The sequence below is a fragment of the Lissotriton vulgaris genome, chromosome 8 (assembly GCF_964263255.1).
Source record: "Lissotriton vulgaris chromosome 8, aLisVul1.2, whole genome shotgun sequence".
NCBI classification, from domain to species: domain Eukaryota; kingdom Metazoa; phylum Chordata; class Amphibia; order Caudata; family Salamandridae; genus Lissotriton; species Lissotriton vulgaris.
The window spans coordinates 1,316,955,326-1,316,977,503 of NC_141696.1; the positions used below are offsets into that span (position 1 = coordinate 1,316,955,326).

Sequence of the window (22,178 nt, forward strand, 5' to 3'; positions counted from 1 at the left end):
ACCTAAATATCGTCTAAAAACCAAATACTTCTTGGGCAGTTGGCAACTAATGACTGAAAGATTACCGATGCTACATTCAACCTTGAATGATAATATTTGCATTTCTAGAATAGTTATTTTTAAAATATTGGGATTCTGTAATTTTGAAACAGTTTGCCTGCCTATTCATCCTTGCTTATTATTTTATTCTTGCAGCCCTGGAACAATCATCTGCGTGGACCAGGGAAATTTCAAGAGCAGGTTAGTCTTAAACTTTATTAGCACCTCTCCAAAACTGTATAAGTGTAAATTATAGGCTTTGTACGAGTTGCTGGTTTGAAGACAATCTAATTTACAACATTTTGCACTATTTTATATGCATTTCCAATTTAGAAATTGAAGAGTAAGTACTGAATATATAGTATCCAAGTGGAAGGAGAAATTAAGCGCCAAGACACATTTATTAGCCATTGAGCCACATAAATGCTTTTCATCACTTATTTATTCAGTCAAAATCGTATTAATAAACCCCAGCGCTTTAGCTGGGAGATGGCTCGATTCATTAAGGCTAGAATGTATCCACCCCTAAATAAGTTTTTGCCCCACTTTGTTGGTATAGGTTGTTGAAATAAGAAAGGTCTACAGTGCCATCATCCCCCACAGACTCCACATGTTAATGACAATTAGACTGCCTTTGCAGCCACTCCAGTCATCTAATCTTGATCTATTGCCATTGTCAACTTAGTAGCATTCCAGGCCATTAGAAGTCCCCTTATACGTTCCAATAAGCCTTTTGGATAAAGATCTATCGAATATACTTTTGGGAGATGGCACGTCTTCTCCTTATCCTTTAGTCTGGTGGTGCTTTGGCAGTAGTAGGCTCAACTCCCTTAACAAGTGTTCAGCTTCTATTAGGGTATTGCACACCTAAATGGCACCCTTTGTCATCTGATTCGTCAATTTCTTAGCCGGTCTCATTAAGCCTTTCTAAACCTTTTTTTATGGCCCAAGTTGGAAACATTTAAATATATGTATGGAAACAATACAAACCCATTACCACTGTGAAAAATTCAATCAGCATGGCTACTTTTCAGTCCAGAGTATAGACTTTAAGTGTACCTCAATGGACTCTGGTACAGTTGGTTAGTCGGAGATACTGTTTGCTGCTGATCCATCTGCTTATCAAAAATAACCTTTTTTTGTTGCACATGCAGCATTACTGGATTCCTGCAGGGAAGGATTGCTTGCCATATAAAGTGTTGTTTTTTCCTGTCTTTGGAGCAGACCCTGGGTCTGTGCTTCCCCTAGATAGTGGGTTCAGACTTATTTGGTTGTAGATGTCATAGACTTTCAGCACTAGGCCCACCGTACTCGCAGTGGCTATCTTACCACCACAACCACCACACAGCTGGCACAACAGCAGAATTCTATCATATTCACCGGGATTTCTAAAGCACACGGCTACCACAAGAGGCTCCCCAGTAGTAGAACAACATGATGTTCTCAAATGAATCTATAACTAGAACGGAAAAGATTTTAGAAAATTCCTAAATGCTAGTTCAGAGGGAGTCCATTCCACAATTTGGGTATTAAAAAGGTAAATGACCTACCACCACTCCTGGTTCTCTTTATCCTTGGGACTGCAAGAAGATGTTGAGTGCTGGACCGCGATACTCTTGCAGTAATATGGACTGAGAAGATTTTGACTCAGTTTAGGACCTCTTTTATTATGTATTGCTCTATGAGCCATACACAATACTTTGAAGTCTATTCTCTTAAGTACTGGCAGCCAGTGAAGGCTTGCTAGGGCAGTAGTGGTAGCTTGATGCTTGGGAATCTTCAATACTATCAGTGCTGCGGCGTGAATCGTAGTGAGAAGGCGCTTGAGGCAGCTAGGGCGTGGGAAGCGTTGGTAGTGCAACTCAAGCAGCCAGAAGAAACCATGGATTAAGGGCGACAGGGGAATTCGCAAAAGACTGCACCATAAAGTAGCCTGATCTAAAGACATGGAAGGGATGGAATGGAGAAGGAAGGTTTGGGTCTGCCATCCAGTTAATAGAAGCCTGAAGGATGAGTGGAGAATAAGACTTCTGAGTCGAGGTTCCAAGTGAGTGAAACTGAGGGGGGCATTAGTGTAGGTAATTCAAGACATGGGAAGAAAGGAGGGGGGCAAGGGGTTGCCATCTGAGATGGAGTAAGCAGAGGCATTGTATGCCGCATGAGTCATTATATTACATTCCAACTTCCGAAAAAGTGTAAAGAGTGCTGACACAGGCACAGAGACTGGCCACATAATCGGCTGTGAACACGAGGGAGGAACCCTCAGTCAGAAAGGGAGGAAGATCAGAGAAATGATGGTTGGCATAGGTTATGAGCATTGTTGCACATACTATTGTCAGTATGCTTTCATGAATAAATGCTCAAAGTATTTTTTTTTTTAATCTGTGCTGCAGCGTTATGAACAACTTGAAGTCTTTGCAAAACAGACTTTGGGCTGCATAGATATACAAAAATACCCATAATCAAGTCAGGAGATCAATAAACCTTGTATTATTAGCCTATGTGATGTCTCTGGTAGCCATCTAAGCAATTTTATGAAGGCTCTTTGTTAGAACTGGCCATTTCTGGTAGGCTAAGGCTGACGCCAAAGCCAGGCAGAAACCACCATTCTAGTCAGGGCAAGGAACTCACACGCCAAGATAACCACTGCTCACCCCCTTGGTAGCTTGGCACGAGCAGTAAGGCTAAACTCGGAGGCAATGTGTAAAGCATTTGCGTCAGCGCACAACAGCAACAACATACTAGGCACACCACAAAAGGAACTCCACACAAGGTTATTATAAAAATAACTTTTGTATTGTCAAAACACATATCAGATAAAAATCACACATGTGCATTGTGCCAACTGGCACGGGCAACATTCATAAGGGATTATTTACAAGACAGGGCCACATGGGACACTGTCAGAATCAGATATAGCACTTTTAGAATAAGGAATACTAAACATAAAATGGTAATCAAAAAGATCACAACCAGTATCCACTGGTAACAGGAACCAGGACCTTACTAGGACCACCTGTACTAAAAAGAACAACCACCTAAGAATAAAATACATTTTAGGGGTGTACACCAGAACACCTTACCCATGATGCATGAAACACGTTCAGAGGAGTAATAAAGAGAAACACATGATGCCTAAAACATTCAGAGGTGTTAAGAATAAAGCACATGATGCAATAAAATACATTCAGGGGTGCGGCGCAAGAAGACGCATGATGCCTAAAACGTTCAGAGGTGCAGCGCATGGAAAGAAAGACACATGATGCCTAAAAACATTCAGAGGTGCCAGAACAACACAATAGCGCAAAAACACACAGTAGGCAATTACTATTAAAAACATAGAAATCACATTGCGCATAACTTACATAAGCCACCACCTGTGGCAGTCCCTAGGCCAACTGGCCTTGTTGGGGCTAAGACGCCCTGAGTCCAAATGTCAGGGTGCGCTGCCATGCAGCGCCAGTCTCAAGAAAAGAAAGCCTAAACATAGCAGGTGCCCACTACTTGCTGGGCACCTGGAAACATCCCAAAACCTAAACGGTGCAGCTGCCCACTAATTGCTGGGCAGCTGGGGAACTTCAAAACTGCGCCAGGGCCCTCACTGACCCTTAGGCGCAAACTGCGCCAACTATAGGAGCCACACAGGCTCTGAAGTACTCATGCCCCCGTTGGAGCCTACACAGGCTCTGAACATCATGGGACAGGGAGCCTCTCAGGACTCTAAAAACAAAAATGCCCCCACGAGCCTCTCTGGGCTCGCAACACAATGTGGGCACTTGGAGCCTCTCAGGGCTCTGAACATCAATTATGCCCCTGAGCCTCGTGGGATCCTCAAACACCGATGCGGCGCTTTAAGCTTCTCGGGGCTCTCAAGTAATGCCCCCAGAGCCTTCTCAGGCTCTACACACCGTTGGGGCAGCCCGCTGCCATCCGGGGCCGCCCTGAAGCAGTGCCTACGTTGGAGTCCCTCCCGGGGGACTCGGTATCAAGTGGGGCCCCCCCGCCTCTTAACACTTAAGCACTGGTGCTGGAGGAAAGGGGCGGGCACCGGCAATGTGCCCCGACGCCCCCTCCCCCTCGACTCACTCACCGGCTGTCTGCGGTTGCTGCGGTGGCAGGGAAGCACTCACTGCCGGTCTCTTCTTTTGGGCAGCGCGGGGCTCCTCTTCCACCACGGAGCCCCGCCTGAACGCTCAGCTGCTCTCTGCCGCTCTTCATCTCGGGGCTCCCTCTCGGTCACGGGAGCACCACAACAGACGCCGCCATCTTCTTCTCCGGTCTCGTGCCGCGGCCAGCCTTTCCGGTCTCCCTCTCCACACGGGAGACCGGCAACGAACAGCGGAAATGACCGCCTCGAGGCCCCGCCAACGTCACGGAAGAATCTGCCTGGCTTCCTGCGCCGAGGGCCGCCAATGGCAGCGCGGCCCTTGGCAGGGGGGGCGGGCGCAGCTCCTCGGGTGGGCACTGGCTTCAAGTAATTAAATAAAAACGGGGTGGCACCCGTAAATAAAGATATAACAATATCGGGCATAAAGCAGGGTGGCACCTGCAAAACCTCACGCAAAATGCGTGATAGCGACACGCTCGCTACGGGTCCAAAATAAAGCGCTCTCAAGTGCTAGGAGACAAAAATAAAGCGCTTCCATCGTGCTGGGGGCACTGGTAGCACCCACAGGCCCCTAGAAATGACCCCTATAGCAAGAAGGGTCCACAGAAGTGCTTCAGGGGATGCAGCAAGGTCCTTCCAGACACTTTAGGCTATAACAAGCCTTGGCAAAAGCAAGAGAAAGTCCCCAGAAGTCTGTAGCAGGGGACCACAGGCAAAGGTCCCCAGGGAAAGTCCATCAAGTGTCCAGGGGCTGGGCCAAGTCCCCCCATCAGCCCAGGCAAGGCAAAGGGGTCCCCCAGAAGTCCTCCAGGCATCCAGGGGCTGGGCAGCGCCCGCCCCTGGTAGACTCAAGTCAGAAACAAGAACATTTTGGAAGGGGACACATCCCCTTCTTATACACAGAAAAGTCTTTGAAGTCTTTGTGTAGGCAGTGTGAGAACCAGCTAGAACTGGTTATAGGGAAGTCCTGTCAGTATCAGGGACAGAGGTGACGTCGCCCAGCGGGGGGTGGAGCCAGCATTGTGGTTTGGCAGGCACAGCCCTTCACTATCAGGTGCCATCTCCTCCCACTTCCCTGGCAGCAGATGCTGCCTTTCATCCATGGGCTGACTCAGACAACCTCCTGGGCTCTCCAGCCCCTGTCACCCTCAAACCAGACAGTCCATCCACAAGCAGGCCCAGGCACTCCTGACCCAGGCTCACCAGCCAATCACACGCCAGACACAAATTACACAAATATGCCAACTTCTAAAAGTGGCACTTCTAGACTAGACACACTCATGCCGCATATACCATTTCGCAGCATTCAGTCTCACGAGTTCTCTCATACCAAACTCGCCCCTGCACTCCCCACACATCAGGAACTACCATGGGCATACATATTCCCCATTCATTCCTATGGGAGGGCAGGTCACTCACCACACATACACAGAGAGCTCAAGCACTTTACACTGTACCACAGTGAAAAAGTGCGCAGAGGCCTAAAATCACCAACACTAGGTCACAGAAACAGGCTAGGGAAAAGCAAAAAGTCTCGGGGGTGAACCTGCCTAAAGGCCCGGGTCCAACACTCTTAATATGGCAAACAGGTGGATGCTAATTTTTGGGCTTGTGTCTCCATTGTTAATTTATCATCAATCCAAAAGCCAAGCCTTTTGACTTCTTATTTTTGGGGGGTGCACAAAATGAGGAATGTCCATCCTCCATCCATCTCAAATGGTTTTTTCCCCACCACCAGCACCTCATTTTTTTCGCTGTTAAACTTAAGGCTGCTATTACAATTGCAAAAGACACACAATTGATGGACGGAATGCAGAACAAATCAAAACATTCACCCCAGTCAAGAGATCTGGGTTAAATCCATCGCTCTTTTGCTCACCATGCCACCCCAATTTAGACCTGGCCATATGCAAATCAGTCTTGACCCTTTGCCTCATGGGAACAGTCCAACCTGAACTGCCAAGCCAGGTCCTCCCTGGACCGGAAACCAGGATCCTAGGACTGGTTTCGGGGTTTCACCCCTCTTCAGCCAGGATAGCTTGATTCCAGTGGCACAGTGAGCCCAGGGCCCACGTCTGGGCACACCTGGCGCACTTATGGCGAGAAAGCAAGAGAGACACAATTGATGGACAGAATGCAGAACAAATCAAAACATTCACCCCCAGTCAAAAGATCTGGGTTAAATCCATCATTCTTTATCTCACCATGCCACCCCAATTTAGACCTGGTCATATGAAAATCAGTCTTGACCCTTTGCCTCATGGGAACAGTCCAGCCCGAACTGCCAACCCAGGTCCTCCCTGGACCGGAAACCAGCATCCTAGGAACTGTTTTGGGGTGCTCGAGAAGCTAATGCCCAGGTCATATAAATAGCTTCGCCACAGCCAGATGAGGTATGCACAGACACATTGAACCTTACAAGTGTGCCAGGTGTGACAACAAAAAGACCTGGGAATGACCATAATGTTTCAGACCATTTAAGTTGCATAAATCACTCAATTTACAAATTGTATGTGACACCAACCAATCAATGCTGGGCAGCTAAATTGTCCTCAAGAAAGACAAATAACATTTCTTGAAGGTTTGGGAAATAATACTGTTGGCAGTGTTACAACCCTATCATACTATTTTGTTTGTTTTGAATAGATCAGCTTTCTATCAAAAACTGAAGCTCAATCTTAGTTTTTTAGATTATAAGTTAACATTAGCTGTGAGTAGCAATAATATGTTGCTCTTGTAGGACCTTTTTATGTATGTTTAAGAGTTTGGGACCCTGGGCATAAACACCTGTCAAAAGAAAGCAGCACAGATCCTCATTGGTTTGGGGTCTTGTGGTATCAAACCACGTGGTAGAGCCACACTCAGTCTGCACAGTAGAGCAATCGTGTGTTTCTGGCTCAGAATTCCACAGAACTGGTTTTCTTTAAATATAAATATATCTTTATTGCCATTTCTCTCACTTATATAACTCAGATGGTATCATGCATTATGTTTGCGCCCTTCTCAGGGCTGATACACACATATCTTTTCTGTGTTAACCATTACATGAATCAATGTTTCCGAATACATATTTATCAAACTGGTATACATTGTAGTTCAATGAAAAAACAGAATATAAAACTACTTTTGGAACCGCCAAGACCTCCCTTCCCCGTATTCAGTCCTGTCGCCACTACGCATTCGAACCTTACACTATAAGTAAGTAAAAAAATATATGCAAGCCTTTCCCCCCCCCCCCCCCTCCATTTCTGTACGAAGACCGAGAGCCTATCAGTTTTCCAAACCTGGATTATCTCTGTTCAGGGTGGTCGCTCCAATGCAAGCAAAATAGTATCCTAAACATCTATTGATGGGCCCTTATTATTCCTTCTGTATTGGGCCACAATGGTGGTCCCCTCTGCTCTAGACCATTCATATGTGGGTTCGCGTTAGCTTTCCAGTTCATACAAATATTTATTTTAGTGATTGATGGCCAAATCTAGGAACCTACAGATCTGCAGGAGTGGCTAAGGTCTCTGGAACAGGTACTGTAGCAGCTCCAATGGGATATTTCTACCTGTTACTTCCCCCAGCACTCCCCCATATCCTCATCCAAAAAATCTGAATGTTGAAATGCTCACCGGCCATACGATAAAAATGTGCCCCGAACTGTATGCACCTAGGGCATGCATCCCTGGCCCTCGGTACATCTTAGCTATCTTGTAGGACGATATAAAGGTTTAGTGTCTATCATTTATTTGTGTTAAATTTGAGTTGTGCATTTCTGGTAACATTCTGGCCATATCCCAAAGGTCTGTCTCTGAGGTATTTTTCAATACTTCTGTCCCCAGTGAAGCCTTCCAAGCCAGCTTGGATCATGCACATTCCTACACTATAAATATGTAAGGATCCTGTGGCGTTTACAAGATTTACCTTCTCTTCTCACGTTCCATGTTATGCAGTTCATTTTCATACCCATTAAGTGTTTCTCAGCTGTTGTGGCACCCTGGGTCCTGCCATCAGATATCATGACTCATTTACTTCCTTACCCTCAACTGGCAGAGAGGCTTGGTATAATGCAGGATCTCATATGAACCCTGTGGCCCACATCCCAATCTACAAATGTTTTCAGTACCAGCAAGTGCCTCTCACAACTGTGGACAGGACCCAGTTTGTCGTGCAAACATTGAAGAGTTTAGGTTAGTTGTAAGGTCTATTTTAATGCCATCTCACCTTTTGTGTGCTTTGTAGGGAACATTTACTATTCTCATATGTTTCATCACAGTTCCACCATGGTTGCTTCTGTAAAAGGCCTGTGCCTCCAAATGGTTTTATCTCAGTACAGACTTGTTATCCAGTTCCCAAAACTTGTAACGGCCGCTGTTGTCAAAATCCAATATCTTTCCAACCCATTAGATCAAAGTTGGTTATAGAGTGGCGTAGCAGGTTCATGAATTATAAGACGGTCAAGGGATTCAAAAGGTCTGTGTCAATCAGATTTGATTCGTATATCAGTCAAGTTCTTCTCCATTTTTGCATTTTTTTCTCCAATAGCCAATTCTTTGGGTCTACCATTTGTAGACCCAATGAACCCAGGTAGTAATCATGTGTCAGAACTACGCTACTGGCTATGTGTGTCCTATTCCTGCGGCTGATGTTTGGGTAACTACTTTGCCACCCATAACTAAGAACTGAACTTTCTAATAGGAGATTCTCATAAGGTCATGGTAGCGTGCTGCTAAAAAAAATGTAGCAGTATTTAGCCAGACATTCCACCTTGACTGTTCTGGTACCAAAACATTTCCCCCCTCTGCCTGCCCCACACAAGGCACCCCCGAGTTTGTTGCTTCGAGCTCAGACGTCTCCACATACATGTTAGCTTAACCAACCCACATGCAATGTCAACAGCAGTCCAGCTAGATAACCCTCCCTCAAGACCTCAACCCCATTTAGACAGGGAGACCAGATGTTGTTAGTGTTGATTTAGGGATGTGCGGGTCAATAGATTTACAAAACAACATTCTGGACTCAGTGGTAACCTCTTCCTTGGGTTTGGGGGCAAAAAGCTGTGGAAGATGAGCAGAAAGTACCCCATTTCCAGATTGCCCTCTAATCAGTGAAATATTGCTACAAATTGACAGGGTAACCCCCACCAGAAGTATTGTGTTCATTATAAAAGAGGAATGGGAGCTGCCTTTACTCTTTTGGTTCTGTTACTGTGATTTGCCACTACCTGAGCCTTACTTTATTGTTCTGATGTGAACTGTAGACCTATCATGCTGAAGAGATTTTACAATCTTTTTGTTGTGATTCCCAGAAATGGTCCTATTCCTTCTCTGATTTCTTGGCTGGTTCATGTGAAGAATCAGCGGAGGCAAAAATTAATTACAAGAAAGTTATGTACTTGCATTCGATAATGATCTTTCTAGTGGAAATAGTGGCTCCTGCAAATTCCTGATCACCCTCCTGTCTCGCTTATTTATTTATTTTTATTTAAAAAGTTTTATATAGCGCAAACAAGATCTTTACAGATATCAGAGCGCTTTACATAGACGGGTACATGAGGGAGCAATGTCAAACAGGTAAACAGGCTTTACATAGAAGGGTGCATGGGGGAGCATATTCAAACAAGTAAATCAATAAATCACAGTATAAATAGTACAACTAAGTGACAAAGCCAATCATGTGAATGATAAAAACAACTCTTACAAATAGGTCAAGGGTCAAACATGTAATACAGATCGGTGCAGGGTGTTAACAGGGTTCGAGATAGTAGCTCAAGTGTATTTAGCCATGAGGATAGCTTTTACTTCTTTTTTAAAGAGTGCAGTGGAGGAGATAAGCCTGGTTTCGGGAGGGAGAGAGTTCCAGATCCTAGGCGCCATTCCTGAGAAGGAGCGCTTGCATGTTTTTTCCTTCCGGAATCTTCGAGGTTTCAGCAGGAGATTGTTTGTGCCTCTCGTGTTTCTACTTCCCCCAGAGATTGTCAACTTCTGAGCGAGGTAGCCGGGTGAGTTTAGGTGTACCGCCTTGTGTGTCATGCAGGCGATTTTCAGATGTATTCTGGCTTCAAAAGGCAGCCAGTTCAGGGATTTCAAGTCAGGGGTAATGTGGGAGTACTTTTTTGACCCAGTGATGAGTCTCGCTGCAGCATTTAGAGAAGCTTTTAGTGGTGCGGTTGTAGTTAGGGGGAGTCCGCAGAGGGCGGTGCTGCCGTATTCAATTCGTGGGATGACTAGTGCTTGTACTGCAGTTTGGAAGTCTTTGGCTGGGAGGTAGGGTTTAAGTTTCCTCAGAGTATTGATCTGGAAGTTCGCTCCCTTTGTTGCCTTGCTGATATGTTGCTGCATGTTCAGATTAGTGTCGAGTGTTATGCCTAAAGATTTTGCTGAATCCACGATGGTGGGTTGGACATTAAGTGCGGTTAGGAGTTTAAGCCAATGTTGAGTGGTGGAAATCTTCGCTGGAGGTGAGATCAGAAGGAACTCTGTTTTCAGGGCATTGAGTTTGAGGTGATTATCGGCAAGCCAGGATTGGGTGCAACTGATCGTTGAGTTCAGGAGCAGGATGTCATTGGGTGATTGTAGCTTGAGGTAAAGTTGGGTGTCATCAGCGTACATGTGAAAGTGTACATTGGATGCTTGTAGCAAGGTGGTGAGAGGTTCCATGACTAGGTTGAACAAAGTTGGGGATAGAGAAGATCCTTGGGGGACGCCTAGCGTTACAGGTATTGGCGAGGACATCAGGTTGTTGCTCTTAAATTTTTGCGACCTGTTGTGAAGAAAGGAAGTGAACCACTTGAGGACAGTTCCAGATAAGCCCATTCTTGTGTTTAGTAGTTCTAGTAGATTCTCATGTTTAACGGTGTCGAATGCTGAGGAGAGATCAAGAAGGATGAGGAGGCAGGTGTCGTTTTGGTCTAGCATTTGAAGTGCGTCGTCAATTATGTGAGTCATAGCAGTTTCTGTGCTGTGTCCTGCTCGGAAGCCTGACTGGTGAGGGTTGAGGAGATCGAATTGCTCAATGTGTTTAGACAATTGTAGTTGTGCGCATTTTTCCAGCAGTTTGGCGAGAGTGGGGATATTGGTGATGGGACGGTAATTGTTGAGATCCGAGGGGTCGGCTGTAGGTTTCTTTAGCAGAGGTGTGACCTGGCCAACTTTGAGGGAGTCAGGTATGATGCCTTGTTGGAGAGAGCTGTTGATAATTTTAGTCCAGAGAGGGAGAAGAAAAGGGGTAAAGTCTTTTACTGCGGAGGCAGGGAGGGGGTCCGTGAGGTGATTGGATGGTTTCAGGGTGCTGAGCAGTTTGCCAATTTCTTTTTCCGAGTATATGCCGAAGGTTGACCATGTAGCATTGTTTTTTGGTTCAGTGGGTGCTAGGCATTGGGGTTTGGAGTAGAGGCTTGCGTCAATAAGGAGATCGCTTTTTATTTTGTCGGTTTTTTGGATAAAGAAAGCAGCGAAGTCTTCACAGGAGGGTGCCTCACGCCCAGTGTTTAGTGGTTGTGGTTGCTCCTTTGATTGTGACTTGATTAGCTCAAACAGTTTTCTCGGGCGGTTTTTTGCTTGGTCGAGTTGGAGGCTGAAGAAGTCCGATTTTGAGCGTTTTATTTTCCTGAAGTAGGCGTTTCTCTTTTTCTTCAGATCTTTTAGGTGCATTGCGGAGGGGGCTGATCTCCAGGTCCGTTCTGCCATTCGCATGTCTCGTCTGTCCTCGTTGAGACTCCCGTCGTACCATGGTTTGGAGATTTTAGTAGAGACTCTTTTTAGCTGCATAGGTGCGACCTCATTAATTATAGAGGTCATAGCGTTGATATAGTGGTCAGTCAGAATTTGGACGTCCGTGGCGCCTGTAGGTGGGAGTAGGAGATTGCAACTGTTAGGGGGCAAAGAGCCTGGTTTGAGTTTTTTCAAGTCTCTTTTCCAGACTTTGGGCTTGGAGAGTTGAGCCGGGATGATTTTGACTTTTTCATTGATAAAGAATGTGATAATATAATGATCTGACCAGTCACAGGGTTGGATGGATTCGAGTTGGATAGACTCCTCTTTGGAGATGATCAGGTCGAGGGTAGAGCCTTTCTTGTGGGTTGGGCTGTTGCATATTTGGGTGAGGTTAAGGGCAACAAGGACATTTTTAAGACTATTTACCACTGCGTCGTTGCGGTCATTCCAGTGAAGGTTGAAGTCACCAAGGTATATTTGGGTGCGCTGCCGTCCGGAATTGGTTGAGATCATATCCATGATTTGTTGGGAAAAGGTGAGATTGTCCCTGGGTGGGTGGTAAATGCTGTGAAGAGAGCATATCGGTTTGCCCTCACTAATGATGTCGAGGCAGATGTATTCCCAGGATGTTGGGGATGGTAGGGATGTGGAATTGACTTTCTGAACAGAGAGGTTGTCCCTGTAGATGCATGCGATTCCACCACCTATTTGGCCTTTTCTGTCGAGCCTGATAATGTGATAGTTGGGAGGAACCAGAATGTCCATTATGGGTGTTGAAGATTCAGTTAGCCACGTTTCAGTCAGGATGATTAGGTCAAGGTCCTGCGATAAGAGTAGTTCAGCAATGGCGGCGGAATGTTTCGTGGCCGATCTGCAGTTGAGAAGAGTGCATTTGAGACGGGGTGTGTAGAGGGTGTTAGATGGTTCTAGGGAGAGAGGGATTTTTCTAAGGTTATTGGGGATAGAGGATCTGCTGTTTAGTGTGGGTGGTCTAAGGGGATTTGGGTGTATCGTGGGAATGTTGCGGTGTGGTGTGGTTGAGTGAAGTTCGGGGGCTGGGTCATAGGAGCGGAGAAGGGTGAGTGTGTGTGTCGAGGTCAGAAGAGGAATTGTGGGTGCGGCGAGGGCGGTTGTTGCGATTAAGAACTGGGATTGAGGTCGGATTGGGGTGGGATAGCTGATCGCGAGAGTTGGTCGCGGGGGTGGGTGTGTCGAGGTCAGAAGAATTGTGGGTGCGGCGAGGGCGGTTGTTGCGATTAAGAACTGGGATTGAGGTCGGATTGGGGTGGGGTAGCTGAGCGCGAGAGTTAGTCGGAGGGGTGGGGGACAAGTCGCTTGTTGAGGATAAATGAACTGCCTTTTTTTTATTTCTCACTGTTTTATTTTGCTCCGTCCTTCAATTATGTAGTGCATGGAAAAATTGGATGGAGCAAAGCTCACCAGCTCATGTTGCGCCTTATTTTGAGATAAGCATTTTCCAGTGGATTCACACAACTCCAGTCAGAACATCAGTCAGCGCCACCATTGGGCCTGGGACTCTATATTGGTGAATTACAGTTTGCGGCTCCAATACGGCACCTTTGAATGTGGTTCATGTAAGGAATCTATGATTTCAATCATTACCGAAGGTAAGTAGTTTGTCCAGTTGATACTGCAATTACTGTATTAAATTAAATGATCTGCCTTAATGCTACCGTGTATGATGTGATCCATCAAAAAATAATAGTATGTTATTCAAATATTACATATTCTTTTATATTTTCTGATGTTCGTGCACTTAAAAATGAGCAGTATTCATTTTTAATTTTGCTGAAATAATTTACAGTAATTTCTCTTTGTTCATTAGTATGAGTTTGAGGATCAAGAAGAGGGTATTTCGGTTATGCCTGATTCAAAAAGGGAAAATGAACTGACCGAAGTTTTTCCCCATAATGAAGAATTTGGTACCCAGAGCTCTGCACAAACAAGGCTTGGATACAGGGATTCACATCTTCACGTAGCAATAGAGAAGCAGAAAATCGAGCTTGAAAGACAGCGATTGACCATTGAGGCTGAACGTCTTCAAGTAGAGAAAGAGCGGCTGCAAATCGAAAGGGAACGATTACGACATCTAGACATGGAGTATGAAAGGCTTCAACTAGAGAAGGAGAGGCTTCAGATTGAACGCGAGAAGTTCCGAATGAATGTAGTACATGCAGAAAAATCTATTGTAGACAACGAACATTTGCAAACAGAAAAAACTGTTCTGCAGCCCTTGGATATTGAAACGGAAAAATTAAAACTCGAAAAGGAAAGATTGCAGCTGGAAAAAGAGAGGCTGCAGTTTTTAAAGTTTGAATCTGAGAAGCTTCAGATTGACAGGGAGCGCTTGCAGGTTGAAAAGGAACGTCTCCTAATTCAGAGAGAAGGACATACTCAATAGCTCTACTGAAGCGCCATTATTAGCTTTAATAGTTGTGAACAAGTAGCAACAGTGTCCAGTTTATTGTGGTCTTGTAACCTTCTGGTAATCATGTAACACTAACACTGTTCTTAATAACCTCTGTAGTCTGTTCATAGTGGATGTGAAGAGTTTGTATTTGAAAAAGAAGCATACATGTATTATCGGAGGGTTTGTTATGAACCACGTTTTTCAGTGTAATGTTATTCTGCATCCAATGAAATGTCTTCTAATACCTTATGTAGTGTAGCAATAATTCATGAAGTATGTGCATGTACTTTATGGGCAGTATTAATTAGATTGTGCAGTTAGTATTGGAGTTTCACAGGCTGCAGTTTCCTAACCAAATAAGTAAGGTTTGTTGTTGGAATTTAAGAAGTTAACAGTTCAAATTATCTGTTGCATCTACTCAACAAATTGAAGGGTTTCTCTGTCATGTCAGTGAATTTTCACTTTAAGCAAGTACAGAGGACCTCTGTACTCCTGCAGATTTTATACTAGTCATTGCAATGAATTGCTGCTTTTTTGCCCTTCTTTACTACAGTATAGTTTCTCTCTCGAGTATTATCAAGAACACTAATTCTAAAATATTATTTTAGTTGTAACACTACATGACTTAATTTGCCATGTGCTTTTTCTTTCAAAGATGGTTCATAATCTGGATCCTTTTTTGATAAAAAAAATATTTTGAAATGCTGCATTGCATTGTAAGGGTGCAAGTACTGCTTTCGAGTAGTCTGGAATGAAAATGCAAAATTGATTTTGTTTGCTTTCAACAGTGATCAGTTCCAGACTAAGCTTCACTTCAACTACTATATTACTCCAAAGAGGGTAATACACATCTACTACTGATGCTTATATCCTTTAATTTCCTGGGGACACTTGTATCCTGTATTTGCCACTGGGTATAAACCTGCAGATTTGTTTGGTAACCAAAGTATTAGTAAGATTGTAATATTGATTACATCAAGGTAGGTTGGTGGCCAAATTGTATAAGTTAAATGAGATAGCTAGCTTCGGTTGTTAAAAGATTCTTGCCAAACAAGCAAGTTAAGAACTCCATACACATTGGGGCGTAGGTATGGAATCGTAGGGTACCTACAGTTCCCTAACTATTTATTTTTTTAGTAAATCTGTAGCTAGAGTCCTTATTCTTGTGTGTTGCTTTTCATTAGTCATTTGGCCAGAGTGTACGGAAATTTCAAGGTCGTATACCACATTAAAAAAGAGGCGCAGGAAGTTCTGAATTTTCTGTGCATCCAAAATCCTGTCCCTGTTTGCTGACTTCATTGTGGTTTTACAGCACAGCCATCTATATTCTGCTGTACATGTTTGTCCTAAAAGTCAGAAGCAGGCCTGCAGTGAAACACGTGTACTAGATCCACGCACCACATCTCGAAATGTGTGCTACCTCTCGCTCCTTTTCCTCCTCCCCTCTTACTATTTTACTTTGTATAAACCGCCTTCCTTGCTGTTTTTTCTCTCTTAAATAAAGGTTGCCTACCGGAAGCTTTGGTTATCTAAGACATTTGACTATACAGTATACTTACAGTGGACTTTGGTCATCCCATGGCTTGGCTTTCTTAACAATCCAGTTTCTTGCTCTTTATGCAAAGGCTTGGGTTCCTCTACTTGTGTTTGACCCTCTGCTCTGCCTCTTTTCCATCATTTTTGATTGGAAAATTTGTAGTCTTCCATAGGTCGCATCAGGGAACTACTTTTTTCTTTTGTTTTCACCACGTTTTCTTGCTCTCTCCCTTGTGTGCTGCTTTACCATTCATATCCCTGCTCCCCATATGCTCCACGTTTTGCTTCCCCCACTGATTCCCATTCCACTTATCGGCGAGGTGGGGTTTACTTGTAGCACCTCTCCATTGCCTCACTCGTCCGTTGTTTTGCAGCCCCTCCCTGTCCCTTTTTAAAATTATTTTTGTTAAAACTTTTAGGAGGGCCCTGCAGCTACAATTTGCTACCAGCCGCTCCTTTCTGCAAATGTACTTTTGCAAATTTTTGCAATCATTTTTACCACTCCATGATTGGCGTTCACCATCTTTGAATCGTAATCCAAAAAAATAAATAAAGGGAAATGGCTGCCCCATTGTGATGTATGATGCGGGTGCATGACAACGTTTTTATTTTTGCCCTCTTGTTTTGATAGTCCCCATTTACAATATTTCTTATATCTTGATAGTTCTAATCTCAGAGGACTTGTTTTGGACAATTTCATTCCTGAACCGTCTTTGTTTTCTCTACTCTTGTATTGTCTTACTGTTCTATGTCGGCTATTTTATTTATACATTGTTAATTATTCTTTTTAACATTTTATACACCAACGTTTTTGCTGTACTAGTAACACCGTTTATCTGTTTTCAAATACTTAGAAGGAAAGAAGGTTAGTGGATGGATAGATGGGTATATATTTGCCTGCTTACTCTTTTTACTTCTGCGAGTCCTAGTAAAACACCTTTAGAACACATAGCCACTTTTATGCATTTGCCACACAATGTGCATTTTGGCACAGAGTACAGAGTAGCAGGCAAATGCGTATTTGGAGCACGTCTGTTAGTAAGGTGTATATCAATACTTTCTGATGTGAAAGAGACATACTGCACAGTCTATTCATCAAAATAGAAGAAGGCAGCCCTAAATGCGTTTTTTTGTGTTTATTAAATTAAGGATTCTGAGTCTAACACTGTGTGAATGTAGTTTTCTTTACCTGTACTTAAGGAGGAATATGTGATTATAGATGGGTTTGGGTGCACCCTGAAACAGTATTCAATTGGATCAGACCGCTGACTAGCATAAAACAATGAAATTCACTGAGTGTTGAAACATAATCACACTCTTAAAATTGCAAGTGGGGTATATCTGAGTAATTAATAAAACGGCTTCAATTGAAACGCTGCTACCTCCTTCGAGAAGTTTGGCCATGCAAAGCAAACTATAAATCATACTGATATTGGCCATGATGGAGAGTTTCATTATGATTAGTATGTCATAACTGTGGCTTTCTTGATGTGTATACCTAATTAGCACTACAATTGCTTAGCAAACAATGTAGGAGAAAGATTTGGGCCAATGCCAACACTTCTGAATCTAGAATAACACAAACAACATCAAGCTGTGGTCTCATTTTCGGTTTTGGTTTAAGATACCTTTCTTCAAACATCACTCAGTGATTCTGTGTGTGTTCACTAATTGTGCTGGGTGCCTCCAGTCCCCTTCAGCTCTCCTGCAAGAGAGAGCCATTACATTAAAAAAAGTCAACATATAGATAACAGATAACCAACAAGTTGCAGCCTGAGAATCAACTGCCAAATACGCAAGTTTGATACAGATGTAGTTACTGTATTGATTAAGCTGTTGTCATGTAAATGTTTTTATTGAACATGTGTGCAATTGCACAGCACTAAGTCATTCGTCACCATGTGTGTTTTTCTACAATCGCGTGAGGGTGCAAAACTAATCAAGAAAAGTAACCATTTCTTGTATTATTAGTGTATGTGCTTGGTCGGATGTCTGTTTAGTGTTGCAGTCCTAAAAGAAATTTGAGAACTTCTGTTGCTCAGCCAGTTTTCAAATCACTTGTTTCCATAGATTTGTTTTGCTTCCAATGGGAGCAAGATTTTTAGGAAATTAGACCTCACCATTCAGATTGTCACATACAGCTGTTGCCACATCAAAGCCTAAACAGGATTACTTTCTTAAGCTGCCTAAATAATACATTATAGTAATGTGTTAGCATTGTTGGTGTAATGCTGGTGTTTTTTGCTGTTAATAAGCGCAGAAAATATGAAGACGTTAAATGTGTGTTTTCGAACTGAAACTAGTGCTTTTGTCATATTTTACAGACTTCATGGTCATTGCACTGTAAGATTATTCACTTGGACAGAAGATCCCGAGTTTTGCAAAGCAAATGTAAGGTTGGATTTATGGCTAGCCTTTCAATCAGAAGTGTTGTAGAACATAATGTTTTTGTTCATGTAAACTATCTATCTAAGCTGCCAGAGTCAAGCAGCTTTTGAAAACATTCCGGTGAGGTTATACATTTGGGAGGATTAATGCTAATTATCTGATAGTCAAGTAATTGCTTAGAGGTAACCCGATGTGTATTTTCTGAATGTAAGTGCTTTGGGTAGTAGTTAGATTTCCCGTTAATGACAGCTTGAGAAATCCTTGATCCTTTATCACACAGTATTTTTGTACCAGTGTGGTCCAATATTCGCAAAAAAACATGTATATAACTGTGTTTTAAAAATGTCTAACACCATGTTTGAAGTTCTTGTGTTTTGTTTTTGTATGTGTGTATTGACCAATAAAACACATTTCAGTTTCTTTTTACTGCCTATTGGAATCTTTACTACGGCCCTGATCATTTGGTAACTGACAGCGATCAATCTCATGATTAGATCATTAAATATCGGGCAACAGTCGGAACACCGCGGTCTAAACGACGAGTGTTTGGACTCCGCTAGCCCTACCATGCATGCGTTAACCAAGTATGTGCATGGTTAAGGCAGTGCGCGGTTGGACTTGCAGACGGACGGAAGCAGAGAGGTAAGTGTGAGGTAAGTGAGGCTGGGAGGTGGGTCGGGGTACTTTTGTGGGCTGGGTGGGCGGGTATTGTTTTGTGGGCTGGGAGTGAGTCGGGAAATGTTTTGAGGGCTGTGGTGAGTAGGGAATGTTTTGTGGGCTGGGGTGAGTAGGGGATACCTTTGTGGGCTGGGGGGGGGGGTCGGGCAGTCTAGATTTGGATGGAAGCAGGGAGAGGTCCGCAGTGAGGTGAGAGGGGCTGGGGGTGGCTCTGGGTACTTTTGTGGGCTGGGTGGGTTGGTCGGGGTAGTTTTGTGGGCTGGGGGGGGTCAGCAGTTTTGTGGGCTGGGGATTGGTCAGCTAGTTTTATGGGCTGGGGGTTGGTCGGCTAGTTTTATGGGCTGGGGGTTGGTCACCTAGTTTTATGGGCTGGGGGTTGGTTGCCTAGTTTTATGGGCTGGGGGTTGGTCGGCTAGTTTTATGGGCTTGGGGTTGGTCGGCTAGTTTTATGGGCTGGGGTTGGTCGGCTAGTTTTATGGGCTGGGGGTTGGTCACCTAGTTTTCTGGGGTGGGTCGGGGTAGTTTTCTGGGGTGGGTCAGGGTAGTTTTCTGGGGTGGGTCGGGGTAGTTTTCTGGGGTGGGTCGGGGTAGTTTTCTGGGGTGGGTCGGGGTAGTTTTCTGGAGTGGGTCGGGGTAGTTTTCTGGAGTGGGTCGGGGTAGTTTTCTGGAGTGGGTCGGGTAGTTTTCTGGGTCGGGGTAGTTTTCTGGGTCGGGGTAGTTTTCTGGGCTGGGTCGGGGTAGTTTTCTGGGCTGGGTCGGGGTAGTTTTCTGGGCTGGGTCGGGGTAGTTTTCTGGGCTGGGTCGGGGTAGTTTTCTGGGCTGGGTCAGGGTAGTTTTCTGGGCTGGGTCAGGGTAGTTTTCTGGGCTGGGGTGGGTCGGGTAGTTTTCTGGGCTGGGGTGAGTCGGGTAGTTTTCTGGGCTGGGGTGGGTCGGGTAGTTTTCTGGGCTGGGGTGGGTCGGGTAGTTTTCTGGGCTGGGGTGGGTCGGGTAGTTTTCTGGGCTGGGGAGTGGGTTGGGTTGTTTTCTGGGCTGGGGAGTGGGTCGGGGGTTGTTTTCTGGGCTGGGGAGTGGGTTGGGTAGTTTTCTGGGCTGGGGAGTGGGTCGGGTAGTTTTCTGGGCTGGGGAGTGGGTTGGGTAGTTTTCTGGGCTGGGGAGTGGGTTGGGTAGTTTTCTGGGCTGGGGAGTGGGTCGGGGTAGTTTTCTGGGCTGGGGAGTGGGTCGGGGTAGTTCTCTGGGCTGGGGAATTCGTGGTTAGTCTTCAGGGCAGGGGGGGAAGGGTTAGTTTTTAGGGAGTGGGGAGTGTTGGGGTACATGTTTTTAATTAGGGGTTAGGGTATTAGACCTCAGGGGAGGGACATGGGTAGTCAGGGTAGTTTTTAAGGCTTGTGGGAGGGTGGGCAGTTTTTAGGGCTGGCCAGGGTCGGGTTAAGGGAGAGGGTTTTAGGCGTTATGGCAGAAGGACACAGCATGAGGGTTAGGAGGGTGTAGGGGTATTTGCACTTCGAGGGGGAGGGGCAGAGGGGAGTTTGTACCTTAGGGCGGTGGGGTGGGGGGTGGTGACCTTAGCCACGCGTAACCGTTTACCATGCATGCCTTTACCACGAAAATTTGTGATAAAGGCATGCATGGTAAAGACGCGTTGGTTTTCAGACTGCATTTATGTATGTGGGATTGAGGAACGTGTTGTTCCGCACTACAATTTTAAATATCAGTCATTCTGGTTTCCGGTCTTCTGCACCATGTATGACTTGGAGATTGAATTGAATCCAGCCTGTTATTGTGTAGTTCCCCTGACACACAGACACAACCTTTGACCTCAATTTTATTTAGCCAATTATACTTATTACAGAAAAAGGCCTGGCATAACTGGTCCCATTAAAAAATTAACAGCAGTTTGTTAGTCCTACTGGGCTTAATCATGACATTCAACAGAAAGTGCTTTGTTCACATAGTAAAGCAGTTTGATTAACATTGCATTTGTATTGCATGCATCCTTTGAATGCTAACGTTATACAAGAATGTCAAATGTCTTTCTTTTATGTACATTAAATGATAATTAAAATGTTTAAAATGAGCTTGTACACACACCCAAAAATCTTTTTCAATTAGACTTTTGAATCTCTTGATTTGCATTTATGATTACTTACTTTTTGGTAGACTATCTAGAGACGCCCGCCGTCCTCCGGTTAGAATCTGAATTTTGTATTTCATAATTCCAAATAAGCATGAATGAGGAGCTGTCTCTTGAGCTGCATGACGACTACCTCAACGATGTGTTGTACTAAGTACATATATTCTCTCTCCACACCTGTGACTTTTGTCCCTCTTTTGAATGCTTTAGTCTCAGGATCCCAGAGCTTCTTTTGTACTCTAATGGTTATTTCTATCCAAAATATTTTTTCCTGTTGTGATTTGGTGGCAAGTTGCTGCAGTAGTCTTTGGATTTTGAACAGATCACTAAGTGAAGCATTCGAGCATTGTGGCTTAGAGGTGGACGGTTACTACTATTAGAGTGTAACTTTAACTAGATGACTGGAGAGAGTGAAGACAAAGTCTTCTTGGCTCATCAAGGTAAAGACAGAAGAGACTAACCTCTTCTCCTAGGAATCACTTTGAAAGCTAAGAATAGAGCGCCTAACTTCACAATTCCAAGGACTGTAACTCTTTCCATGCTGACCAAAGCATCTTTGATATCTACATCCAAAGTATCCTATTTTGTCCAAGCACCGTTATAGCTGATACTGATATATCACTGAGTCCCCTTCAGTAAACTACTTCCAGTCCCTCAAGCATTTTAGGTCTATGGCAAAATTTCACTCCTTCTAAAACTTATATTCCATTCTGCAAGCACATTTCTTCTACAATGTAGCGCAATCCAAAGAATTTCTTGATGTGCCAAGTGTGGATATCTTTGCTGGATTTTAGACAGAGCCAAGTAAAGACCTTCCTCTGTACCAGCTTTAGTGGCATGGACACAATTATCTATGCTTTTTGGCCATCAATCCCTGGTAGACCTGATACTAAAAGAGAAAGACTAACTCCGGGACACCTTAAGGTATTTGCACACGTAACAAATTACAAGCATTGTCAAAAGGAATAGGTCTTGCCTGTGCGAAATCTATTGGCTTTGGCAATTTTTGATAGTTATTTTGTATGGTATGGCATGTCATTATATAGTATGGTATGGCATGTACTGTTATTCTATGGTATTGTATAGTAAGGCCTGTCATTGTGTGCAATGGTGTAACATGGTATTGTGTAACCTGTTGTATGATATGGTATGGCTAGTTATTCC

The 22,178-nt window shown here is 44.2% G+C and overlaps 1 protein-coding gene across 1 annotated transcript in view; it reads left to right on the plus strand.

Moving 5' to 3' along the window:
• The window catches only part of LOC147698669 (myb/SANT-like DNA-binding domain-containing protein 4), an 85,449-nt gene extending 66,824 nt beyond the window's left edge, over positions 1-18,625 (plus strand). Inside the window, exons 3-4 of the mRNA XM_086935253.1 lie at positions 196-240; positions 13,697-18,625. Of these exons, the coding sequence (XP_086791379.1) occupies positions 196-240; positions 13,697-14,272 (621 nt within the window). The 3' untranslated portion in view covers positions 14,273-18,625. The remainder of the gene's footprint in view (positions 1-195; positions 241-13,696) is intronic.
• Positions 18,626-22,178: the final 3,553 nt, after the last annotated feature.